Source organism: Leucopleurus acutus, assembly GCF_964270905.1.
Source record: "Leucopleurus acutus genome assembly, chromosome: 7".
NCBI classification, from domain to species: Eukaryota; Metazoa; Chordata; class Mammalia; order Artiodactyla; family Delphinidae; genus Leucopleurus; species Leucopleurus acutus.
In genome coordinates this window covers 80,751,639-80,777,830 of record NC_139150.1, presented here as the reverse complement: position 1 = coordinate 80,777,830, position 26,192 = coordinate 80,751,639, and the positions used below count along the sequence as shown (strand labels likewise).

At 43.2% G+C, this 26,192-nt stretch overlaps 1 protein-coding gene across 1 annotated transcript in view; it reads left to right on the top strand.

Annotated features, from left to right (window-relative positions):
• The first annotated feature begins 4,811 nt into the window (after positions 1-4,811).
• DCAF12 (DDB1 and CUL4 associated factor 12) overlaps positions 4,812-26,192 on the top strand; it is a 40,624-nt gene continuing 19,243 nt past the window's right edge. The window contains exons 1-2 of the mRNA XM_082841983.1: positions 4,812-5,169; positions 6,256-6,510. Of these exons, the coding sequence (XP_082698109.1) occupies positions 5,092-5,169; positions 6,256-6,510 (333 nt within the window). The 5' untranslated portion in view covers positions 4,812-5,091. The remainder of the gene's footprint in view (positions 5,170-6,255; positions 6,511-26,192) is intronic.

Here is a 26,192-nt window from a genome sequence, read left to right as displayed (position 1 = left end):
GGATTACTAGTCAAGGAGGCCAGGGAACACTTTCCTGAGGAAGTAATGTTTAAACTGAGATCCAAGGAATGACTAAGTATTACAACAGCAAAGAGGCAAAAGAGTGAACCAAATAGAGGTAAAGCTGTGCACAGGCCCTGTGGCAGGAGGGAGCATTTTGGTTAGGAAGGATTGAAAGAGGGCCAGTATGGCTGGACCTGAGGAAGGGGGAAGACTATGGTATGAGATGTGGCTGGAGTCAAGTTAGGAACCAGGTCATGCAGGGTCTTATAGGCCAGATTAAGGATTTTATCTTTATCCACAGAGCAAGAGAAAGACATTGAAGAAAGTTAACCTGGAGGTGAGAATGCAGATGACTTGTTCAAATTTGCATTAAAAAAGATAAGTATCTGCAGAATGCAGAACAGAATAACAAAAGAGGTCAGAGTGGATGCTGGTAGCTATTCTAGGAGACTTTCACAAATGGTGGGACCAATAGGTGACAGACTTGGACTAGGGTAATGGAGAGATGTGAATTGACTCAAGATACTAATAAGGTAAAATAATTAGGACTTGGTGATGGAATAGATGTGTGAGTGTGTGAGAGAAGAGGGTACAAGAATTGGGAGAGGACTTCCCTGGTGGCGCAGTGGTTAGGAATCCGCCTGCCAATGCAGAGGACACGGGTTTGAGCCCTGGTCTGGGAAGATCCCACATGCCATGGAGCAACTAAGCCCGTGCGCCACAACTACTGAGCCTGCGCTCTAGAGACCGCAAGCCACAGCTACTGAAGCCTTTGTGCCTAGAGCCCCTGCTCCTCAACAAGAGAAGCCACCGTAATGAGAAGCCTGTGCACCATGATGAAAAGTAGCCCCCGCTCGCCTCAACTAGAGAAAGCCCGTGCACAGCAACGAAGACCCAAAAATAAATAAATAAAATAAATACATTTTAAAATAACAATAATAAAAAATTTTTAAAAAAAGGAATTGGGAGAGATAAAGGTGATTCCCAGGTTTTCATATGTCTGGAGAGTATTTTTGTTTTGTTTATAGAGCTGAGGACAAAGTGATGAATTCAATGTCCTCTCAGGTTCATTTCAGCCTACAGTATGGTTTTAAAATTTTTCCTCTTCCTAGGCTGATTGTCTCTTATAAAGTACAGAGGAGGGACCCAAGTGAAAGAATTTAGAATGTTTAATTTTTTTAATTAATTTATTTTTAAAATTTATTTTATTTTTGGCTGCGTTGGGTCTTCATTGCTGCGAGCGGGCTTTCTCTAGTTGCGGTGAGCAGGCTTCTAATTGCGGGGGCGTCTATTGTTGCGGAGCACCGACTCCAGGTGCGCGGACTTCAGTAGTTGTGGCTCGCAGGCTCTAGAGCGCAGGCTCAGTAGTTGTGGTGCATGGGCTTAGTTGCTCCACGGCATGTGGGATCTTCCCAGACCAAGGATCGAACCTGTGTCCCTTGCATTGGCAGGCGGATTCCTAACCACTGTGCCACCAGGGAAGCCCCTAGAATGTTTGTTTGTTTGTTTGTTTGTTTGGCCGTTCCGTGCAGCATGCAGGATCTTAGTTTCCCGACTAGGGATGGAACCTGTGCCCCCTACAGTGGAAGCACAGAGTCCTAACCACCGAACCACCAGGGAATTCCCATAGAATGTTTATTTCTTTATATTGAGGTATACTTACATAAACTGCACAAATCTTAAATGTACAACTTGATGAAATTTTACATATGTATACACTAGTATAATCACCACCAAGGTCAAGATATAGAAATTTCCAGCACACCAGAAGCCTCCTTGGGTTCTCTTCCCAGCTAGTAACTGTAAGGTCGGATCTTAACAAACGGCACCGCGAAACAGAGGAAAGCTTCAAGTGAGCTTTATTAGGGAGCGCTCCCGGGCGAGGCTCACTGGTCCGAGAGAAAGGGGCCAGAGAAGTCGCACGCGGGCGAGGGTTGGGCAAGATTTTATAGGGGAAGAAGGGAAAGGGGTGTGGTGAATCTGGGAAGGCGCAGGGTATTCCTTATTCGATGGTCTTTTCGGGTATCCTGGGGGACCGTTAGTCCCGCCCCTCGAAAGGCGGGAAGTCTGGGCTGGGCTCAAAGTCCCCAGGTCAGTTCCTGGAACTGGGTGGTCCGGAGAATTCGGTCTGATGCAACCTGTGAATCTGATTGTGTTCCCCTGCCTCGGGCCGGTTGGCCTTACAGTAACCACCAAGAATAATGACTATTCTGACTTCTATGACTGTGATATTGTTATATAAGAAATATATACATTTGATCATGACACAAGAGCTTACAGTAACCACCAAGAATAATGACTATTCTGACTTCTATGACTGTGATATTGTTATATAAGAAATATATACATTTGATCATGACACAAGAGCTCCATGACACAAGAGCTCATAATAAGTTCCTTTCAACCATACGTGAGTTTATGTTAATGGGGTGACTCAAGATGGGCCCCTAGGTAACTTTAGGATGGGGGCTATTTGCCAGGGGAACCAAGCTTGTGATTAGAGCATTGGAACTTTCAGCCCCACCCTCTCAACCATCAGGAAGGGGAGAGGGACAGGGGATTGAGTTAATAAATGGCTAATGATCTAATCAATCATGCCTATATAATGGAACTTCCATATAAACCCTGAACTATAGGGTTTGGAGAGTTTCCAAGTTGGTGGACATATCCACGTGCCGTGACAGTAGCACACCCCAAACTCCATGGGGACAGAAGTTCCCATGCTCAGGACCCTTCCAGACCTCACCCTATGTACCTCTTCATCTGGCTGTTTATTTGCATCCTTTTTAAAATCCTTTTTAATAAACCAGTAATAGTATTTATTTCCCTGAGTTCAATGACCAATTACAGCAAATTATCACACCTGAAGAGGTCATGGGAACCCCAGTTTATCTTTTTTACCATTGATTGACATTTGAACTATTTCCAGTTTAGGGCTATTATGAATAAAGTTGCTATGAATATTCTTGTAAATGCCTTTTGGTGGACATAAACACTCATTTCTGTTGGGTTTACAACCAGAAGTAGAACTGCTCCATCACAAGGTACACGTGTTTAGCTTTGGTAGGTACTGCCATAGATTTCTTCCAAATTGTTTGTACCAATTTACACACCCACTAGCAATATATAAGAGTTCTAGTCATTCTACCTCCTCACCAATAGTTCATATTATCAGTCTTTTAAAAACAATTGTAAACTTTTAAACTTTCAAATAAATCTTCATTCTATTTTATTTCCACAGAAATGGTGAGCTCTGCTGGAAGGGGCATTAGGGGATAGTTCCTGGGATGTCAAAAGGAAGTGGACCAACCTCAAGGATGAACCTACAGCCTGTGACACTGGCAGAGGAGACCAAGATCCAAGGGCAGCCCAACAAAAACCTAGAGATTCTCAAAGGAATTCCAGATTCTTGTCCTAGGTCATCCAGGGCATTGTGAGGCAAGACAGAATTGGAACAACAGGCTATAAAAAGGAAGCTGACGCACTACTGACCCACTCACTGCGTGTATGTTTCTGAAGGGATAGGTCTGACCAAGTAAGACGGAGCTGCCTTTCCCAAGGTGGCATTAGGGGTTAGTGGCAGTGCTGACTTGGGATGGCGGAGGACACTGTCTCAATCTGGTCTTTGGTTCCGATTGGAAAACAAATCCAAATCTCCTCGTAGGCAGAACTTCAGATGGGCCAACAGAGCTCCCTGGAGGTATGAGGCTTGAAGCCTGAAGGGATCACCGGGTAACTGGGCACTACAGCCTGAGGGCCGTCAGCCCCAAGGAAGAGCTTCCTGCTTCCTCAAAGGATTTCTTTGCCTGAGGAAAGGTGGGAGCTGGCACACAAATCCGTACAGAATCTTCTGAAAATGGAGGCAAGGGTGATCCTGAAGAAGCCCCCTTGTCTGGTGACCAATGACAGTCCTAACTGGAATGACAAGTTAAAGGCTCCTCTCTTTCTGGTTCAGAATTTCACCCAATCTGCCCTATGGAGACGTAACCTGGGCCCCAAGGAAGAGGCAGGCAGTAGCAGTCCCCTGTTCTAGTCCTCACCTTAGGACTGCATGGAAGACGTAAGAAACATAAATTACGGAGGGAGGCCTATTTCATAGAGCACAAAAGACTGTGTGGCCGGCAGGTCACGGGACTCTAAAGGGAGGCGAGGTACCACGCTGCAGCTAAGGAAGAGGTAACTGAGAGGCTGCTGCGATTAGGGCAGCACAGAGGGTCAGGCGGGGCGGGGAGGAGGCCAGCGGAGGGAGAAGACTGAGTGGAAAATGAAGCCTGAGAGCTCCCCAGGAGTGGGGAGAGGGTGGCCTGAGGCCCTGGGTCTGGTGTTGGGGGGACCTGGGCTGACTGTGCCCAGCGTGGATTTCGAGTCGGACACCACCTTGCGGGTTGGGAAAAGGAAGTTAATGCCTCCTCTCACAGTGTCCAGCCCTTGGCGCCAGGGCTCGGTTTCATAGGTTTGGGGAAACGTGCAGCGCTCGTTTGAGATAACCAGCGGTGACTGTGGGGTAAAAGCGTGTTGGGAGGGATTCCTTCCCCGAGCGAGGGTAATCGCCCTCACTTCCGGGTGCCTGCGGATGGGAGGGTGGGGCTCCGAGGTCGGGGGCCAGAACCCAGATTCCTTTGCCCCCAGGTCGCCCACCTCCAGCGGCAGTCAAATGGCCCTTGAAAAAGGGCTGGAGGCCGCTGAGCAACTGCCGCGAACTCTACAGCGAGCCCTAAACCCAATCCTTCTGTCCGCACTGCATCTCCGTGGCGACGCGCTACGAAGTGCGGCTGCGCGAAGATGACGGAGCGCGGGCGAAAGGGAGAGGGTGTTTTGGTTCCAGCCGCTCGCCGTCCTTTCCAGACTTGGTCGTTGGAAGGCTTCGGGTTCCTGTCTCCCCTTCCCCTTCCCCTTCCCTTTCCCGGCCCCGGTCCTCCCTCCCTCCCTGCCTCCCTGTTTTTCTACTGCCGCCCGGGGTCCGGGCCATTTTCTGGACCGGGCGCACTACGGTGCGCGGCCCCGGGGCCCAGTATATGACCTGCCGCCTTGCTCCCGCTCGCTTCCCCCGCCCCATGTGGCTGCGGGGCCGCGGCGGCGCTGCCCACTATGGCCCGGAAAGCAGTTAGCAGGAAGCGGAAAGCGCCCGCCTCGCCGGGAGCTGGGAGCGACGCTCAGGGCCCACAGGTGAGGGCTGAGAGGCCGGGCCCCGGGTGATAAGGCCGAGGCACCCAGAGGATAGGGTTCGCAAATCAGGGAACCGGAACGAGGTCCAAGGTCTTGGGGGGACGGGGGGCGGGTGAAGAGCGGAGCCGTGGTCAATAGGATCCGGGCTGGGCCAGCAGGAGTTCACTGAAAAGCAGATAGGCAGCAGGGGTGAGGAACTAAAGGGGAACGTGAAAACGAGACATATTCCGGGGAGGCCTGCAGCCCGGAACGGGGCTTGAGGAGAAAACAAACTGGGTTTCTGAGGAAGGGAAACCGAAGTCGAGGAGAATCGGGAACAAAACCTCCCGTAAAATACCGGGAGAGACAGTGAAGTCCGCCTTCCTGTGGCCCGGGGAAGGGGAAATGATTGCGTCTCTCATATAGGAATGAGCCTCCCTTTGGATACCCAAGCTCTGAGCTGGGCCTTTTGGCACTTGGACCCCTAGATGAAACAGCAGGTTCCAGGTATCACTCCTGTCCTGCTCTCTGGGTCCCTTCAGACTCAGATTTCCCGTGCCTCCCACCCCGTTGGTGTTTGATTTTTGGAATTCTGTAACTGCTTGGAGCGCAGACCTGGTGACAGGAAGGCGGCCACTGATAGGGCATCCCTGAAAGACCTGGGACCCCAGCTGGGCTCCTTGGGTTGCACCGTCCATGCTTCGCGGGGAGTACAGGCTGAGAGGGAGAAGGGGGTCCGTTAGAGATGCAGCCGAGGTCTGTATGTTAATCTCTCGGCCCTTCACTCCCTTCTCTATCAAGGATAGCTTTAAGGTACCTGAATCCTTCACTTATAAAAGGCCTTAGTAAACCTTTCATACTCTTTTCTGCTTACATTCCTTTCCTTTTCAGCCCTTGTTTTCCATAGGTATCACTATGAGCAGCATCTTTTCAATGTTGGAAGAGTTAAACTGGACTTCTAGATTGACTTTCCTGTTCCATTGTATTTGTATTTCTGTTGTATGTAAATCCTGCAGGTTGAGTTCTTAGTGATTTCTCTAATACAGTAGGATCCCTTATTCTGACAAAGGTAGCCAAAGCAGTGATTTCTAATTTTGCTTTCCACAGTTTGGCTGGGATCACTCACTTCACAAAAGGAAAAGACTCCCCCCAGTGAAGAGATCCTTAGTGTACTACCTGAAGAACCGAGAAGTCAGGCTACAGAATGAAACCAACTACTCTCGAGTGTTGCATGGTTATGCAGCACAGCAACTTCCCAGCCTCCTGAAGGAGAGAGAGTTTCACTTGGGGACACTTAATAAAGTGTTTGCATCTCAGTGGCTGAATCATAGGCAAGTGGTGTGTGGCACAAAATGCAACACGGTAAGTTTCTGGGTGGATGTGAACTATCTCTTAGTTCTGGATATATGGCTCCACATGTCCTAGAATCTCTCACTGCTGGTTTTCCCCATTAGTTCTTTGGGGGAGGAGATTGCCTTATTCTCCTTTCCATTCCCTCCTATCTGTTCATGACTTCTTCCCTTTTCTATTCCTTTTCCCACTTCCACATTTCTTTTCTGGTAAATCTTCAGAGGAGTCTGTTTCTTTAGGCCTCTTGCCATATGGATATGCCACTGCTTCTTGATTTTTTTTCCCCCCGTTTTTATGTTGTCTTTTAAGTCAGAGGCCTCAGAGGAAAGAATGATGGTCTGGGCATCATTCAGGATACAGGATAGTGAAAACCTAGGTGTTGTCTGCTAGGCTAAAGGCATATGTAGAAGTATTTAAACTCGTACTTGGCTAAAGATAGGAATAAGACAAACATTGTCTTTTTAGGGGATAGAATCTAAAGATGTATTTCCTATAAGAAAGGGCAGGGAAGTATGTTCGGTGGTATATTTCAGGATGTATTGGGTTGGCCAAAACGTTCATTCGGGTTTTTCCATAAGATTTTATGAAAGCCCTGAACGAACGTTTTGGCCAACCCAATAAATGTTTGGTCTTTGCAAAGTAGCCTTCTGAAAAGAATTCAGTAGCAAGAAAAATTGAATATGACATGAGTAGGAGAGTATTTTTACGTAGAATGACTTAGAAGATAGTTATAAGTGAATGAAGGGGAAATTTTATCAGTAAATTTAACCAGAACAATTAAAGGCATGGATAAAATATCAATCCATGATTGGATATTGTGGATATGATTAGAACAGAAGAGCACAAATAGCATGATGTCAGAGGAATGGCAAGTGAGAAAAAAACAGGGCCTACAGGTGGGAAGTGATTCTTTTTTTTTTTTTAATAAATTTATTTATTTATTTATTTTTGGCTGCTTTGGGTCTTTGTTGCTGTGCGCAGGCTTTCTCTAGTTGCGGCGAGCAGGGGCTACTCTTTCATTGTGGTGCACAGGCTTCTCATTGCGGTGGCTTCTCTTGTTGCGGAGCACGGGCTGTAGGCATGCGGGCTTCAGTAGTTGTGGCACATGGGCTCAGTAGTTGTGGCTCACGGGATTAGTTGCTCTGCGCCATGTGGGATCTTCCCGGACCAGGGCTTGAACCCGTGTCCCCTGCATTGGCAGGCGGATTCTTAACCACTGCACCACCAAGGAAGCCCTGGAAAGTGATTCTGATTAATGTGAGAAAAGAGCAGATGTAGGTCCAGCTGCTCTCTGTTTTCACCTCACCTTGGGTGAATAGACAAGAAATGTTATAATGGCTGGGTGAATTTACCCTGGACACAAACACATCTTGGATTAATTGAAAGAGAAGATGGCTCTAGATCAAGAAAGTCTTAAGTACTAGGAGAAGTATTTATTTATAAAGGACATAGGCAAAGGTTTAAACATGAGTTTTAAGGAACGATATAATACCATGGTGGTTGAGGCCAAGCTTTCATTTCCTCTTTTGTTGAAGGTTGCTTGTTATAAAGAAGGCTTTCAAAAGTAAATAGTGGTGGCAAGCTCCTACAAAACTTCCTTTTCCTAGTCTCTCAGGTCACTACTCTTGGTTTAAGAGAACTGTCATCGTTGTCACTTGGATTAGAAAGAGTCTTCCATTTAGAGGAATTCATTTCACACCCCATAACCATACAAACCATCATAGTGTTTTGCCCCAGCAAATGTTGCTGAATTTTAAACTGAATTAATCATGATAATCTCCTGCTTCTTGAATTTTTTTACCCTCTTTTGAAGGTGAGAATAATGTTGAGTAGTAATTTAACCTACTCTTGATACGTGCCTCTTTCTGTCTTCCTGTTTCCTCATGACTTAAAATGTTTAAGTGGAGTCTTGCTTTCTTTTCTTTTTATAATTAGTGTTTTTCTTTGCTTAGCTTTCAGAACCAAAATTGGGAACCAGGAACAGTGTTCTTCTCTGAACTTTGTAATATTTGGCAAATGATTCTCTTATCTGTGCCTTTGTTTTCCCATCTGTAAAATGCAAGTGCTGAGAAGGTAGCTGTATACATCTTGGGAAATATTTCAAATTAGCAGTATCTTACTTGTTCAGAAATAGTAGTGGTGATAATGAATCCAAAGCCTTTTCCAATGCTCTTGGCACTCCCTGAGACTTCCCTCAGTTTAAAAGGAAAATTACTTAAATAGTTAGCACTATCTTTGGGTAATATCTGAAGAGTTTGGTGAGGGAGTAGTTCATGTTGGATTCTCAAGAGTAAATTAAGTTTTGATGTATTGAAATTTTACCATCAGTGAAATGATTTAAATGTATTCAGTAGGAAAGGTATACCACAACTGTTTATATTCTAAAATAATCTTTTTAATATGTATCTGTGGGTTAGAAGTGCTTTTTCTCTTGGCTGCTGTTGGTATTCATGAGCGTTTAACTAAGCGTTTAACTGTTAGCGTTATCTAACAGATGCTAAAAAGTTAGGCCATTTCCAAGTTAACTGACTTGGGGCTATAGTGTAGAAACATTTGCTGAGGCAGTGGGTCATCTGTGAAAAAAGCAGTAGAGGTTTTGTAAATTATTCTGTAGCTTGATTGGTGGGGTGGGAATTTCCCTGTGCTATGGGCTAACACTCAAACTAGGGGCAGTCCATTCAACCTCTCTGAATTCCCTGGGCCTAATAAGCACAGGAATAAGATTGCTAGCCTATGTTTTTTGCTTTTTTTTTTTTTTTGCCGCACCACACAGCTTGCAGGATGTTAGTTCCCCGACCGGGGATCGAACCCATGCCCCCTGCATTGGAAGCTCGGAGTCCTAACCACTGAACTGCCAGGGAATTCCCCAGCCTATGTTTTAATCATTAACAACATTACAACACTCATATTTTTACTAAATTATTTAAAGAAGGCGAGGTAGTATAACCTTAATTGAAATGTGGGTTTGGGAACCAGGATGGGTAGGTATATTTTCCCAGTTTAGTGTTACAAACTCAGGTTATGTACAGAGCCATACAGAAAAGCTAAATAAGAGAAGCTTGCCAGAAAAACATTTGAAACAAAAAAACATTTGAAGAGAAAATGTTTAGTTTTGTGCTTTCAATCAGTTGAAGTTTGAGAGGGGGTAAAGATTGAAGTTAGTGGTTTAGGATTCACATATGTATAAGGGATTATTAAAATTTTTCTGTTACCATGGAGAGAGGGTAGAGAAGTCACTCTTGGGTTCCATAAACCTTCCCTAAAATTGCAAAAATATCATTAGATGTATATTTTCTGAGCATGATGTGGGAGGATGGTGTAGGGGAGCAGTCCGTAGATTTCATTACATTTTCGGAGGGAATATTGTGAGCCAAAAATGGGTAAGAACCATTGATATTGACACGGGGGTTAAGAACAGAACCTTGAAGAACACCTACATTTATGGTGCAGGAAGACCTGCTACAGGGGGAGCAGGGAGGTCAGAGGAAAACCAGGAGAGTACCAAAAACAATTCAAGAAAGTGGATATTTTGAGAGGGGTTGGTTTGGGAAGGATGGTGATTGGCAGAGTGATAATGTGTGCAGAGTTTGAGGTTTTTAATTTTAGACATGAACTCTTATTTCCCATATTTTGACTTTCAGGGACTCACTCACCTATAATAGATAAAATTGCTCCTTGCAGCTAGGGTGAACCTCCACCGCAGGGAACCGTGAAGCCACTCAGTAAGAGAGTGTTAGAAAGGATTTGCAAGGGTGATTTGGGGGAAGGCTTAAGTGGATAGGATTTTCACAGGAAAATCTCCTGTGGAATTATTTTCAGCAAGACCCCAAAGCCTAAGTGATAGTACCAGGCTAACTCCTGTTGCCAGAGCTGCTTTTATCTTTCTCACCAATTCCCAAAGTAATGGTCAGAGGTATACTGCTGACTTCACAGGTAGGCTTGGTGGATCACAATGAAGCAGACAAGGTGAGGCTTGGGCTGCAATTTGCTGCCAGATGAGAGGAAGAAGCACTTGGAGAAGCCTAATTTGGGGGGTGGGGTGGAATAGTAGTTACCAGGGTTGAGAAAATAGCTATAATATTATAAACTTGAGTTTACATATTCAAACTCCTGAAATCATTAAAGCAGAATATGAAACTCAATTTGAGACACATGGAAACAAAGGAAAAATGTGGGAGTTTTTTTCTGACTGGATTTTTTAGTCATTCCTCCTCGTATTACTATTTTATTTTCCCAATGGGGTTACAGCCCTTTAGAAAATGCTTTAAAATGCTTGCAGAATTCCTTGGGTTTGGCCAAGTGTACATCTCGGGTTAACAGCATTCTTCTTTTTTTTTTTTGAATTTTATTTTATTTTTTATATAGCAGGTTCTTATTAGTTCTCTACTTTATACATATTGGTGTATACATGTCAATCCCAATCTCCCAACTCATCTCAGCACATCCCCCCCACCCCACCCCACCCCACCCCACTTTCCCCCCTTGGTGTCCATATGATTGTTCTCTACATCTGTGTCTCTATTTCTGCCTTGCAAACCAGTTCACCTGTACCATTTTTCTAGGTTCCACTATATGCGTTAATATACCATATTTGTTTTTCTCTTTCTGACTTACTTTACTCTGTATGACAGTCTCTAGGTCCATCCACGTCTCTACAAATGACCCAATTTCGTTCCTTTTTATGGCTGAGTAATATTCCATTGTATATATATACCACATCTTTATCCATTCGTCCATCAATGGGCATTTAGGTTGCTTCCATGAGCTGGCTCTCGTAAATAGTGCTGCAATGAACTATTGCATGTGTGTGTGTGCATGCAATAGTGGGTGCATGTGTCTTTTTGAATTATTATGGTTTTCTCTGGGTATATGGCCAGTGGTGGGATTGCTGGGTCATATGGTAATTCTATTTTTAGTTCTTTAAGAAACCTCCATACAGTTCTCCATAGTGGCTGTATCAATTTACATTCCCACCAACAGTGCAAGAGGGTTCCCTTTTCTCCACACCCTCTCCAGCTTTTGTTGTTTGTAGATTTTCTGATGATGCCCATTCTAACAGGTGTGAGGTGATACCTCATTGTAGTTTTGATTTGCATTTCTCTAATAATTAGTGATGTCGAGCAGCTTTTCATGTATTTGTTGGCCATCTGTATGTCTTCTTTGGAGAAATGTCTATTTAGGTCTTCTGCCCTTTTTTTTTAATATAAATTTATTTTATTTATTTATTTTTATTTTTGGCTGTGTTGGGTCTCCGTTGCTGTGCTCCGGCTTTCTCTAGTTGCGGCGAGCAGGGGCTACTCTTCATTGTGGTGTGCGGGCTTCTCGTTGTGGTGGCTTCTCTTGTTGTGGAGCACAGGCTCAAGGCACTCGGGCTTCAGTAGTTGTGGCTTGAGGGCTCTATAGAGTGCAGGCTCAGTAGTTGTGGTGCATGGGCTTAGTTGCTCCACGGCATGTGGGATCTTCCCGGACCAGGTCTGAAACCCATGTCCCCTGTATTGGCAGGCAGATTCTTAACTCCTGTGCCACCAGGGAAGCCCTCTGCCCATTTTTTGACAGGGTTGTTTGTTTTTTTAATATTGAGCTGCATAAGCTGTTTATATATTTTAGAGATTAATCCTTTGTCAACAGCATTCTTATCTGTATGATCCTTCTATATTTTGTAGTTAGGATATTAACCTGCTAATTAGGTTTTAGTTTTTTAAATGGCATATGGTTATTCTTTGTCTAGTCAGATATGTTCACAGTTATCCCAGAATTAGTTTTTATCTTATTTTGAGAATATTTGACTCTTTTGAGAGGAAGATTTTAGATGTGGAAGTGATGGAATTGCTATCTTGGCAAGTTCATTCTGCTGGGCACATGTGCAGAAGTGTTTGTAGATTGAGAATCATTGTGTAAATGCTTCAAAAAGTCTAAAGTACTATGTCAGGTTAATTGATGTTATAAGGCTTTAGGAAGAGGAGCAGTAGGAATAAGTTTATGCCTCTTATATGTGATGGTGCTAGAGTTGGCTGCCCTTTTCTGACTTGTCTTCATCTTGAGAAGGTCTTGCTTGGATTAACGCAGGTATGGGCTCCAGGAATCCTGTTTCATGTAGTGTGTTGCAGACTTTAGTCACCCTCTGTATGTGAGGGAATTAATGGTCAAGAATGTTAGGGTGCGACCCATGTACTTATCAGTTAATCTATAGCAAGAGAGACAGGAATATACAATGGACAAAAGACAGTCTCTTCAATGAAAATTGGTGCTGGGAAAACTGGACAGCTACTTGTAAAAGAGTGACATTAGAACATTTTCTCATACCATATACAAAAATAAACTCAAAATGGATTAAAGTCCTACGTTTAAGACTGGAAACCGTAAAACACCTAGAAGAAAATATAGGCAGAAAACTCTGACATAAATCATAGCAGTATTTTTTGGGTATATCTCCTAAGGGAAAAGAAAAAAAGCATAATAAGCAAATGGGACCCAATTAAAAGCTTTTGCACAGCAAAGGAAAGCATCCACAAAATGAGAAGACAACATACTGAATGAGAAAATATTTGCAAGTGATATAAACAATAAGGGGTTAATACCCCCAATATGTAAACAGTTTATACAACTCAATATCAGAAGAACAAACAACCTGATTAAAAATTGGGCAGGGGCTTCCCTGGTGGTGCAGTGGTTGAGAGTCTGCCTGCCGATGCAGGGGACACGGGTTCGTGCCGCGGTCCACGAAGATCCCACATGCCGTGGAGCAGCTGGGCCCGTGAGCCATGGCCGCTGAGCCTGCGTGTCCAGAGCCTGTGCTCCGCAACGGGAGAAGCCACGACAGTGAGAGGCCCGCGTACCGCAAAAAAAAAAAAAAAATTGGGCAGGGGGCTTCTCTGGTGGCGCAGTGGTTAAGAATCCGCCAGCCAATGCAGGGAACACGGGTTCAAGCCCTGGTCGGGGAAGATCCCACATGCCGCAGAGTAGCTAAGTCCATGCACCACAACTACTGAGCCTGCACTCCAGAGCCCGCAAGCCACAACTAGTGAAGCCTGCACACCTGGAGCTCGTGCTCCACAACAAGAGAAGCCACCACAATGAGAAGCCCACGCACTGCAATGAAGAGTAGCCCCCGGTCGCCACAACTAGAGAAAGCCTGCGCACAGCAATGAAGATCCAGCGCAGCCAAAAACAAAATAAATAAAATAAATTTATTTATTAAAAAAAAAATTGGGCAGAAGGCCTGAATAGACATTTTTTCAAAGAAGACATACACATGACCAACAGGCACGTGAAAAAATGCTCAATATCCCTAGTCATCAGAGAAGTGCAAATCAAAACCACAGTGAGGTATCACTTCACACTTGTGAGAATGGCTTTTATCAAAAAGACCACAAACAACAAATGTTGGTGAGGATGTGGAGAAAAGAGACCCCTTGTATGCTGTTGGTGGGAATGTAAATTGGTGCAGCCACTATGGAAAACAGCATGGAGGTTCCTCAAAAAACTAAAAGTAAAACTACTACATGATCCAGCAGTTCCACTCCTGGGTATATATCCAAAGAAAAAGAAAGCAAAAACTCTTAATTCAAAAAGATAACGTGTACCCTAATGTTCATAGCAGCATTATTTACAATTGCCAAGATATGGACGCAACCTAAATGTCTTAACAGATGAACAGATAAGATGTGAGATATACACACACACACAGACACACACACATACATACATATATATACATACACTTGCACACAACAATGGAATACTCCTCAACTATAAAAAATGAAATTTGTGACAACATGGGTGGACCTGGAGGGTATTATGCTTAGTGTAATAAGTTAGAGAAAGACAAATACTGTATGTTATCACTTATATGTGGAATCTAAAAAATAAAACGAATGTATATACAAAACAGAAACTGACTCACAGATATAAAGAATAAACTAGTGGTTTCCAGTGGGGAGAGGGAAGAGGGGAGGGGTAAGATAGAGGTTGGGATTAAGAGATACCAACTACTATGTACAAAATAAATAAGCTACAAGGATATATTGTACGACACAGGCAATATAGCCAATATTTTATAACAACTTTAAATGGAGTATAAGCCATAAAAATTTTGAATCATTATGTTGTACACCTGAAATGAATATAATATTGTAAATTAGCTATATACTTCAATAAAAATTTAAAAATTAATAAAAAGGGCCTGAACAGCAGTCCTATGGAAGGATTCAAGAATTTTAGGGCAGCTTTTCTCAACAAGAATATTGATGGTGTTTTGGTGGTTTCTTCCTTCTCTGGGACTTTACCTCGTATTGCTGGAGATTTCACATTCTTGGCTTCTGCTCCATAGATGCCAGCAGTCCCCCTCTACCCTGCACCCTCAGTTATTGTGACAATCAAGCACATGCATGTGTACACGCAGGCACACATGCATGCACTTTCAAACATTGTGCCCTCAGTTGACAACCGCCTCAGAGCTTGAGGCGGGCAGTTTTTCTCTTAAGTGATCTGAGCCCTTTATTTCAGGTATAGTCTGTTGGAAGCTTGGGACGTTGGAGAATGAACATAGGAGTAACATAGTGACTCTTGCACTCCAGGCTTTTTTTTCTAGCTGGATCCTTGATAGACATTACAGTCAGAGAAAAAGGTCTTCTCAAGCTGACACATGGACGTTTTTTCTGTTGGAATGGGAGCAGTGCCCGGGTCGGTTCAAGATGAATGAGAGTTTTTCCTGGTGATATCTAGGAGTATTGCTTTTTAGCTTGACCTTAAGCAGGATTCTTCATATATTTCCTGGTGTAGGAGATAAAAGGGAGAAACTGACCCAGAATTGGCAACTGGGTTCAATCCAGGATTATGGTTGGACTGCAACATTTGGCTGCTGCTGCTTCTTTTTTTTTTTTTTTTTTTATTAATTTATTTCTGGCTGCGTTGGGTCTTCGTTGCTGCGTGCGGGCTTTCTCTAGTTGTAGCAAGTGGGAGCTACTCTTCATTGCGGTGCATGGGCTTCTCATTGGGGTGGCTTCTCTTGTTTCAGAGCACGGGCTCTAGGCACGCGGGCTCAGTAGCTGTGGCTCACGGGCTCTAGAGCGCAGGCTCAGTAGTTGTGGCGCACGGGCTTAGTTGCTTCGCAGCAAGTGGGATCTTCCTGGACCAGGGCTCGAACCCATGTGCCCTGCATTGGCAGGGGGATTCTTAACCGCTGCGCCACCAGGGAAGTCCCAACATTCAGCTACTTAAACTGCTGATTCCACTTGAATGCCCTTATATGCCTTTGGATCCTTGGAGGCCACCAGTCCCTCTCACTTGTAGGTGGGGATGTTTTCATCAGGACAGTTTTTGAATGTGAGAAGAAATGGAGTAATATTTCTGCATTTCATTGGCTAGAATGTAGTGGGACAACTTTGTGTTTTGTGTCTGCTTTTACTAAATTTATAACCATTTATTGAGTTTTTCCCATGTGTAGCAAGACACTGCTTCATGTGGGGTTGCAGTGATATAGAAACAAATCTCAGACAGAGCTGGAAGGGACTACAACCACTGACCTCCACTTTTTTTTAGAGTTGAAGAAACAGACCCAAAGGGAGAAAAGTTATTTGCCTGAGATTCTATAATGAGTTAAGTTTGGGTCCTAATTTTCCTTATTCCTTGTCAGAATTCTTTATGTTATGCCAAGTACTCCTCAAACTTTCACTGCAATACCCGTAATGGCAGAGGACTGCCTGACCTCTGCTTAGCTTGGCTGGGATACAATACATAGCTGTGTGCAAAGTTAATAACAACATAGATGCCTCATTAGACGTGCCAACCAGGAGTGCTCCCGAGAGGAAGTCATTCCTAGCTAGGGTATTCAGAGAGGATTTCCTAGAGGAGGAAGAGTCTTCAACTGTGGGAAGGAAGCAGGGATGTCCATTCCATAGCAGAGTCAGGAATATACAAGGAATGTTGAGCAACTCTGGATAGACCCATTTGGCTGATGCTGGGAAGAAACAAGGGAGAGTGACTCAAGTCGCTGGGGATTTGGTTGACAAGACTAACTGAATCTCCTGTAGGTAACTTTTTTTTTTTCTTTTCCTTCTGACTCATGTCTAGCCTTTAATAATGAATAATCCTGTTCATCACCTTTCTCATTTGGAGAATTGAGTCACATGCTTCGCCGCATGGCCCCTGGTGAATTTATGGCCTGTTCCTGCAGCCCTGTAGACTTGGAGGATGGGGAAACGTGGGTAGCTGAGAGCAGAGGTTTGCTGGGAGGTGCCTGGCAGGCTAACTACCTGCTGAAAGTTAGTAATGAGGTAGTCTGGTTACTTGATTTCGTTCCTGTTTTCCTTGGGCTCTTCCTTTAGTCTTCTTTTGCCAGTCCGCCTTCTTCTAAATTGATGTATATTTGATTTCTGATTGCTTAGGCCTTTGTTTCCTAAGCATGACTCAGGAACTGTCTGCATCACAATCACTTGAGGTATGTGTTTAAAATGCAAGTTTCCTGGTCCCCACTCCAGTACTGATTCAGGATTTTTCCTTCTGTGAAACCTAGGAATTGGAATTTTAAACAAGCTCTCAGGCAATTTTTATATGAATCACTGGCTTAGACTTTATGCTGTATAGCAATAATTTTTTTGTCACCTTATTAAATCTAGACCATTCATTTGAATTCTCCTTGTATTTTCTAAACCACACTCAGGGCATAGGTGGGACATCATGTTTAATGGATCTGAAAGAATTTCCTTGTAGGCATCTTGGTTAATATCTGTTCAGCAACCAGTAGTATGTAATCAGATCTTATTTCTGCACTTTGAGGAAGCCCTTGACAAATAATTATTTTCCTTATATGCCAGTTCTGGTCTCAACAGACAAAGCAAGAAATTTGCCCATTCTTTTTGTGTGTGTGTGTGGCTGCGTTGGGTTTTTGTTGCTGCGCGTGGGCTTTCTCTAGTAGCAGCAAGAGGGGGCTACTCTTCATTGCGGTGCGTGGGCTTCTCATTGCGGTGGCTTCTCTTGTTGTGGAGCACGGGCTCTAGGTGCGCAGGTTTCAGTAGTTGTGGCATGCAGGCTTCAGTAGTTGTGGCATGCAGGCTTCAGTAGTGTGGCTTGCGGGTTCTAGAACGCAGACTCAGTAGTTGTGGAGCATGGGCTTAGTTGCTCCACAGCATGTGGGATCTTCCTGGCCCAGGGCTGGAACCCCTGTCCGCTGCATTGTCAGGCAGATTCTTAACCACTGTGCCACCAGGGAAGACCCTGCCCATTCTTTTTTTAAGTCAGATCTTAGCTTAAGTCATTACTTTCCAATTTTTTGGTCTCTTTACTAGAAGAGTTATAGTAAACAAGTCAGAAATATCAATAAGTTTAAGTCATTTTGTATTGTGTATTTGGATTCAGAGAAGCATGGGTTGAATCTGGGCTCCATTTCTTACTAGCTTTGTACCCTTGGACAAGCCAGGTAATTTCTCCTTAGCCTTTCTTTCACCTTTAAAATAAATGGAGTGGGGACTTCCCTGGTGGTCCAGTGGTTAAGACTCCACGCTCCCAGTGCAGGGGGCCCGGGTTTGATCCCTCGTCAGGGAGCTAGATCCCACATGCATGCCGCAACTAAGAGTCCGCGTGCCACAACCAAGATCCTACATGCAGCAACGAAGATACCACGTGCCTCAACTAAGACCCAGTGCAGCCAAATAAGTAAATAAATACATATTTAAATAATAATAATAATAATGGAGTGAGTAGTATCTGCCTAGCTCAGTCATGAAGAAAATTAAATAAGATGTTGGTTAGCTCGGTGCCTAGAACATGTACTTAGTAAATTGTTGATGTAATTAATGGCAGTGGAGGAGGAAGTGGTAACAGTAGTTTGATGGTTCTAGCCTCTAGGTGTATTTCTGGCCAAATTCAGGTACATAAGATAAGATAAGAAGTGACCATTTTTCTACCCTGTAAATTGGTTATTTTCTGTATGTCAGTCACATCCCAAGGAGCTTAAACATTTAAAAATAATTCATTTAGATATAATTTATATAAGAAAAAATACAATTAGGAAATTATAGTTAATTTCATCATAAAAGGGATATAGATAAAAGCAAAATATTTTTCTGTATACAAATTAAAGTGTTAACCAGTTCTGATAAGGATGTGGTGGAACAGGTCATATATTTATTGTCACTAAAACCCTTTTTTGAAAGTAATTTGGCATTATGTTTCAAAGACCCGGGGTGTATTGTTGGTTGAATGAAGAGCCTAATAAGTATTATACCCTTTGACCTAATATTTTCATACTTTGGAAATTATCCAAAGGAAGAGAGAAGTCTTTTTTAACAAAATAATTATTGGAAGCTATTTTATCAAAATGTTAACAATAGAATACTTAAGTAATTTATGGTAAATCAAATCTGCATGATATTATGGAGGTATTAACATAATTGTGAAGACTGTAATAACATGTAGAGCTTTTGCTATGTTAAATGTAATGAGATACAGAATTCTCTCTGCTGATTATAGCTATGCACCATTATACATGCATGTGATTAAGGACTGAACAGGAACTTGACAAATGAAAAACAGACTTGAAAAGAGGGATAGGATTTTTTTTTTTTTTTGGCTGTGTCGTGTCTTGCGGCGCACAAGATCTTTCATTGTGGTGTGCGGGCTCTTTGTTGCAGCGCGTGGGCTTCTCTCTAGTTGTGGCGCAGGGGCTCCAGGGCGTGTGAGCTCTGTAGTTGTGGCACACGGGCTCAGTAGTTGCAGCGTGCGAGCTTAGTTGCCCCGTGGCATGTGGGATCTTAGTTCCCTGACCAGGGATGGTACCGGAGTCTCCTGCATTGGAAGGTGGATTCTTAATCACTGGACCACCAGGGAAGTCCTGAGAGATAGGATTCTGAGCAATCTTTCTTGCATTTTTTATTTCCAGTATTGTAAAGTATTGTCAATAAACTCTATAATTTAAAAAAAAAAAGTTACTTAAGCTAGATGTTTTTTCTTAGCCTAAAGCAATGGTGAAAGTGGCCTTGCCAGGTTGCCATTCAATGCTTGTCTTGTTTACTGACGAAGATTGAGCAGTCATGGAGTATACCTCCTCTCTAGGGAAAGGGTGTAAAGAAAGAGCTTGGAAATACAGTGGTAGGATATACGGCAAAAGCAGTTCCCCTCTCAAGTCACAGAAGATTTTTGGAGGTCCAGATAACACCTGGAGAGAGTTCTTGCTTTTCAGTGGGCAGATACATAATCATATTATCATTAAGTCTTTGTGCTGTAAGGCTCAGGAAGTAAGAATGAGAGAATAGGGATTATGTTATTGTTTTAAACTGTTATTATTAAAAGTTTATAATCTCTTAATATACTAGATAATTAATTAGTGTGTAATGACAATCTGCTCTCCAGTAATTTGCAGTTTAGAGATAAGGCTTCCTTTTAATTCTGAGTAGAAGGTCTTATGCCTTGAAACGCTCTGGGGAACAAAAAGCTGAGAATATCTTGTTTTGTTCTGAATAATCTATACATTAACTATTAGTATCCTTCAGTACTATAGGAATTAATTTTCATCTTCCGTAGGAAGAAATGAGGATCTGTGTAAAATCAGGCTAGTTGACCAATTCTTTTGTTTACCCTTCTATTCTCTGATTGGATGGTATATCACTTGGAAGTAGGACATGGGCTTTGTATTTAGATAAAGGCAACACTCAGTTGAGTTCTGATTTTACAACCTAAGAGAAATTTTTTACCAGATGTTTGTCACGGTGCTTGAGGTAGCTAAACCTCTGTGGTGTACTGTCAGAGGCTCTTCACTAGGTGACTTTGGCGGATACCAGGCAAAATCTTAGGTGTCTTGCCAAAGCTGACTCTCAGGACTTATTCCATTTTCAACAGAGCCCTCCAAGATCGGGGTTAAGAATCAGTTTACTGGACATGTTAAATGCTTGTAAAGAATTATGTTACTGGGAATTCCCTGGTGATCCAGTGGTTAGGACTCCATGCTTTCATTGCCGAGGGCCTGGGTTCAGTCGCTGGTTGGGGAACTAAGATCCTGCAAGCAGCGCGCCCCCCCACCAAAAAAAAAAAAGAATTATTATGTTACTTAATAACTTAAATTCAGGATAATTGTAAATCCTAATTTGGTCCTCCTCCCACAAAATCATGATTCTAGTGGGAAAATATCAGAACTCAGGACCTAATACCAAGTACCATTGCTGATTTCAGCAAGCCAGCCCTATAGCCGTCTTTTGGAGGAGCAGCTTAGATTCACAATTCAAAAAGTAAGAGATCTTAGCATAGCACAGGCACCTGGATTTAGATACAAGAATGTTCACTGCAGTGTGTTTTGCATTACTGAAAATTTGGATACAGCATAAATGTTCGATAACAGGGAATGTGTTCGACAAATTCTAGCATACCCATGCAGCGAATCACCTTAAAGCCATTAAAAATTATTTAAAGGTATATAGATTAATTTGAAAAGGTGTTAAAAGATATAAAATAATATATATGAGGTCACATTTTTATAAATGGAGAAAAATATGTATGCATTTGACTGGGTATATAGTGAAGGACCTGAAAAAAATACACCAAGTGGTAGTAGTGGTGGTGTTCATTTTCTGATTTCCCCTTTTCTATGTTTTACAAGTTTATGACGTGTTACTTTTGTAATTTGGACCCCAACCATGTTATTTTACTTTAAACAACCACATGGGTCTTTCCTTTAATAGACTTGCAATAGAAACAGTGACTCAACTTTCTAGGTGTGACAACTCTTCTAGCTCCTGAACAGTCTAAAATATTTATAGCTATAGAGTCTTGATATTGTTCAAGCAGCTTATTGATCTCGGCCATACCCCTGTCTCCTGCACAGCAGGATGCAGGTGAGTAGGCAGCAAGCTTTTAGAGATGGGCTGGACAGAATGCCCGATTCTCTTGGACATCATTGGAGTCCTGAGTAAGTGCAGCTCATTTCAGGGCCTGTGGTCCTTTTCTTTTATCTTTTAATTATGCACGTCATATGTGTTCCCTGAGGAAAAAAAAAATCAACATTCCTGGATGCATTTTTATTTTTTATTTATTATTTTTTAATATTTATTTGGTGGCACTGTGTTTTAGTTTTGGCAGGTGGGCTCCTTAGTTGCGGCACATGGGCTCCTTCGTTGCAGCAAGCAGGCTCCTTAGTTGTGGCTCACAGGCTCCTTGTTGCAGCTCGCCGGCTCCGTGGCATGCAAACTCTTAGTTGAGGCATGCATTTGGGATCTAGTTCCCTGACCAGGGGTCAAACCTAGGCCCCCTGCATTGGGAATCTTCACCACTGAGCCACCAGGGAAGTCCCTGGACTCATGTTTTTAAAAGGGAGGGTATTCATTTAATAACATAGCATGACCAACTTTCCATGTTAATAAATATCCTCTACTCCATCATTCTTAAAGGCTGTATAATAATCCATTGTGTGGATATTCCCAATCCCCTGTGGTGTTTCACTGGTTTAAAATTCACTGTAATTTGGGACTTCTCTGGCAGTCCAGTAGTTAAGACTCTGTGCTTCCGTTATAGGGGGCACTGGTTCAGTCCCTGGTCAGGGAACTAAGATCCCGCGTGCTGCACAGCCGGGCCAAATAAATAAATTAATTAATTAAATTCACTATAATTAAAATTGTTCACCTGTCATTATTTCCTTATCATAAATTTCTAAAATTGAAATTGCAGAGTTTACACATTTTTCATTTTAGATACATATTGTCTAACCATTTCCTGTTGTGTTTCTGGATCTTGGCTCTCTCCTTTGCTCCTCCCCATCTCCGTTTGGGAGAGGAAATGTATTCCTCTGCTTGATTTCAATTATCCTCCCTTTCCCATACTTAAGCTGCCCTCTTGCCTTTTACCATCTGACTTGGTATAGTCATCCTCTCTGTGTGACCTATGTGGATTTGCTTTCCTTTCTCCATTAACCTCCATCTAAAACACTCTGATACTTTGTGAATCTCCCCTCCCCCCATTTTATTAAGCCACCTTGACTTTCTATACACACAATTGCATATGTCTATATGCAGATACATGCATTTAGAGGTGTACTCACTAGTCATACAATCTTCCTGATTGTAAGGCCTTTGCTTTCTTTTTTCCCTCTGTCCTAACTTGTAAGTTGCAGGGAGCCATTAAGCCTCAAGCTTATCTTGCCGTGCTCCTGGTTTCTGGCAGGGATCCCAGTAGGTTAATGTGGAGCAGCCTCATTCTGGGAAATGTTACAGGAGCTGTTTGAAGCCTTGACCCTTTGTCAGACAGCTTGGGGAGATAGTCTCTGGCACTCCATCCACATCCCTGTTCCTTCCTTTGAAAAAGCAAAAAGGCTCTGTCCTTCACATGGTGCTTAGTCATTCCTCTGCAAGGATGAGGGTGAGGTTGGGGGTAAGCTCTTGGTTTCCTGGGCCTCTACAGAGCCAGCTGTTTGCATTTCCCTTGTATGAAATCTTTTTCATCTAGTGTAGAAGCCATTATAACCTACTGAATGAAACAAACATTAGAATAGAATGTTACTATTAGCTAGTACTTGTTAAGTACCTATTCTGTGCTGAGCCCTGTGCTAGATACTTTACATTTTATTAGACCTCTTAGCAACCCTATTAGATAAATAATATTATTCAAGTTTTATAGATAAGAAACAAGATTCAGAAAGGTGAAAGTGACTTGATCAAGATCACATAGCTACTAAGTAACCAGTGGAATTCAAACCTAGGTCTCTCCCAAGTCCAAAACTGGAGAGGTTGGGCTTAAGACTTTCTTGGACATGAATAGATGAAGCTTTTTCTCTTCACCTTTTCTGGGTGGCAGAAATGGAGCCCTGTTTCAAGGCATACGGTTGTGTCTTATCAAATGCATTGTCCTTAGTGTACAGAGTAGATTTCTCTCTACATCAGTGCTTCTCAAACTTCAGTGTACTTGGAGATCTTGAGAAACTCCAGATGCTGATTTAATAGGTCTAGGGTGAAGGCCTGAGATTCTTTGTTTCTAACAAGCTTCCAGATACTCCTTTGAATAGCAAAGCTCTAGATCAGTGATTGTTAAACATGGGCAGTCATTAGATTCACCTGGAGATCCTTGAAAAAAATTCACTTTTACTGGCCCCAAACTCAGAAATTCTAATTGGAGGAGTTTTAGGGTAGGGCCTGGGAATTGTTTTTAAATATTTAAATATTTATTTATTTATTATTTATTTGGCTGTGCTGGCTCTTAGTTGCAGCATGCGGGCTCTTAGTTGTGACATGCAGGATCTAGTTCCCTGACCAGGGATCGAACCCAGGCCCCCTGCATTGGGAGCACGGAGTCTTAACCACTGGACCACCAGGGAAGTCCCTGGGAGTTGTGTTTGTTTTGTAGTATTTTTTAAAAAAAGAAAATTCCCCAGGTTACTGTATTATATTATATTGTATTATAATCAGTTTGAGAATCACTGATCTAGAAGCCAATATATTATGGTTGCACTGTCCCACACAACACAAAAGTGTAAGTGGGCAGCACATTTTGCTTTATTAAACATTTGAGGGGCTGTGTTGGTTAGAGATCGTTTGTTTAAAAGGGTAAGAAATCCACTCACATTTATTGGAAGGGCTAGCTTGCAAACCTGAAGAGCAGGAAGTATCCCTGGATCTCAGAAAAACAACTAGGAGTTGGAAAGCCCCTAGGAACCAGGGATGTCCATGCTTCCTGTCTTCTGTTTCCTTTTCTCTGGGGACTGGCTTTGGTAGAAAATGGCCACCCAGACAGTTTGGTTTAGTGCCACCAGCCAGTTCCATATTGCTGAGAGAATTTGAATGACCCAGTCCAGTCTAGCCTCTGGACTGGTTCTCCTTGAGCCAGGAGGCCACCCCAGGACAGTGCTGTGATCTGGAAATCTGGGCTGTATCAAACTCAGCTATAGGCCCCCACTCTGAGTGCAGGGATGTGGGGGCCCCCTAACATCATTGGGCAGGTCCCTTGAAAGGTGGTTACTGTAAGCACTTACTATGTAGCTCTGCATGGTTGGGGCGGGAGAATAGAACCAAATAGGGTAAACCCCCTACTCTTGGAATTGGAAGGACATTATTAGCTTAATGGAGAAGAGAGACAAGTAAAGAATTTTTTTTTTTTTGGCTGTGTTGGGTCTTTGTTGCGGTGCGCGGGCTTCTCATTGCGGTGGCTTTTCTTGTTGCAAAGCATGGGCTCTAGACACACAGGCTTCAGTAGTTGCAGCACTTGGGCTCAGTAGTTGTGGCTCACAGGCTCTAGAGCACAGGCTCAGTAGTTGTAGTGCACAGGCTTAGTTGTTCCGTGGTGTGTGGGATCTTCCCAGATCAGGGCTCGAACCCGTGTCCCCTGCATTGGCAGGCGGATTCTTAACCACTGCGCCACCAGGGAAGCCCGAGACAAGTAAAGATTTTGAAACTGTGATAATATCTAAGTATTGTGGGTAGAGGGCTGTCTTGGGAGCCTACAAGAGAGGAACTTAACCAGCCTGGACATTAAGGAATATTCATAGAGGACATGTCTGAACTGAATCATGAAAGGTAAGGACGTGATGGCCAGGTAAAGAAAAGAGTAGGAGGAAGCATTTCTGGCATTGTGAACAGCATGAGCATGAAACAAAATAATTATATTTCATTGGAGAGTCTTCATTGAAGACCCAATGCAGTCAAAAATAAAATAATTATTATTTGTGTGAATAATAATTAATAAGCAGTTCTTTCTAGAGTATAAGGTCCATGGCAGGATTTGAAGCTAGAGAGATAGGTAGGGGCCACATTGAGAAGAGTCTTGATGCCATGCTAAGGGGCTTGAATTTAGGTAAAGGGGAACCATTGGATATTTTTTAATTGACATGGGAAGATTTCCATTTTTATGAAGATGAATGATTATAGTATGGAGAATAGGTTTGTTTGTTTGTTTTGCAGTATGCGGGCCTCTCACTGTTGTGGCCTCTCCCGTTGCGGAGCACAGGCTCCGGACGCGCAGGCTCAGCGGCCATGGCTCACGGGCCTAGCCGCTCCGCGGCATGTGGGATCCTCCTGGACCGGGGCACGAACCCGCGTCGCCTGCATCGGCAGGCGGACTCTCAACCACTGCGCCACCAGGGAAGCCCAGGAGGAGAGTTTTGATGGTGACCTTGCCTGAAGGCACAAAGACCAGTTGCAGTTGTCTAGAGGAGAGAGGATGGAGAGGAAGGAGCCAACTGTAAGAATATTTAGGAGATAGTTTGGCAGGACTAGCTGGGATGGTGGGAATGAGGGAGGAGGAGTCTAGGATGAATCCCAAGCTTGTGTGACCAGGCAGATTTTGGTGGCATTAGATGAAATGAGCAATTTGGGGAGGAAGAGTATTTGGTTTAGACACATTGAGTTTAAAAATGCCTGTCCAAAAAAAAAAAAAATGCCTGTCAGACACATCAGTGACTGTGACTGTTAGGCAGGAGGTCTGCCTTAAGTAGTTGTCAGGGCCTACAGACTCAGGAGTGGTTCCCCTCTCTCCACCTTCCCTTTTAAAATTTTTCCTCAGTCTCTACCTAGCGGTCTTGTTCTAGCTACTCTTCCTTTCCTTTTTCTATTTTAAATTTAAGGCTTACCTGCTTTCTCCTTTCATAGATCTTCCTGTGCAAGCAGTAGGTTATTTTATACAACGATATAACATGATTTGGCTTCACTCTGAGAATTGCTGATAGGATTTTAAATGAACTACCTAGACTATAAGGTATATGAGGCCAGAGATCATTCCTAGTAGTT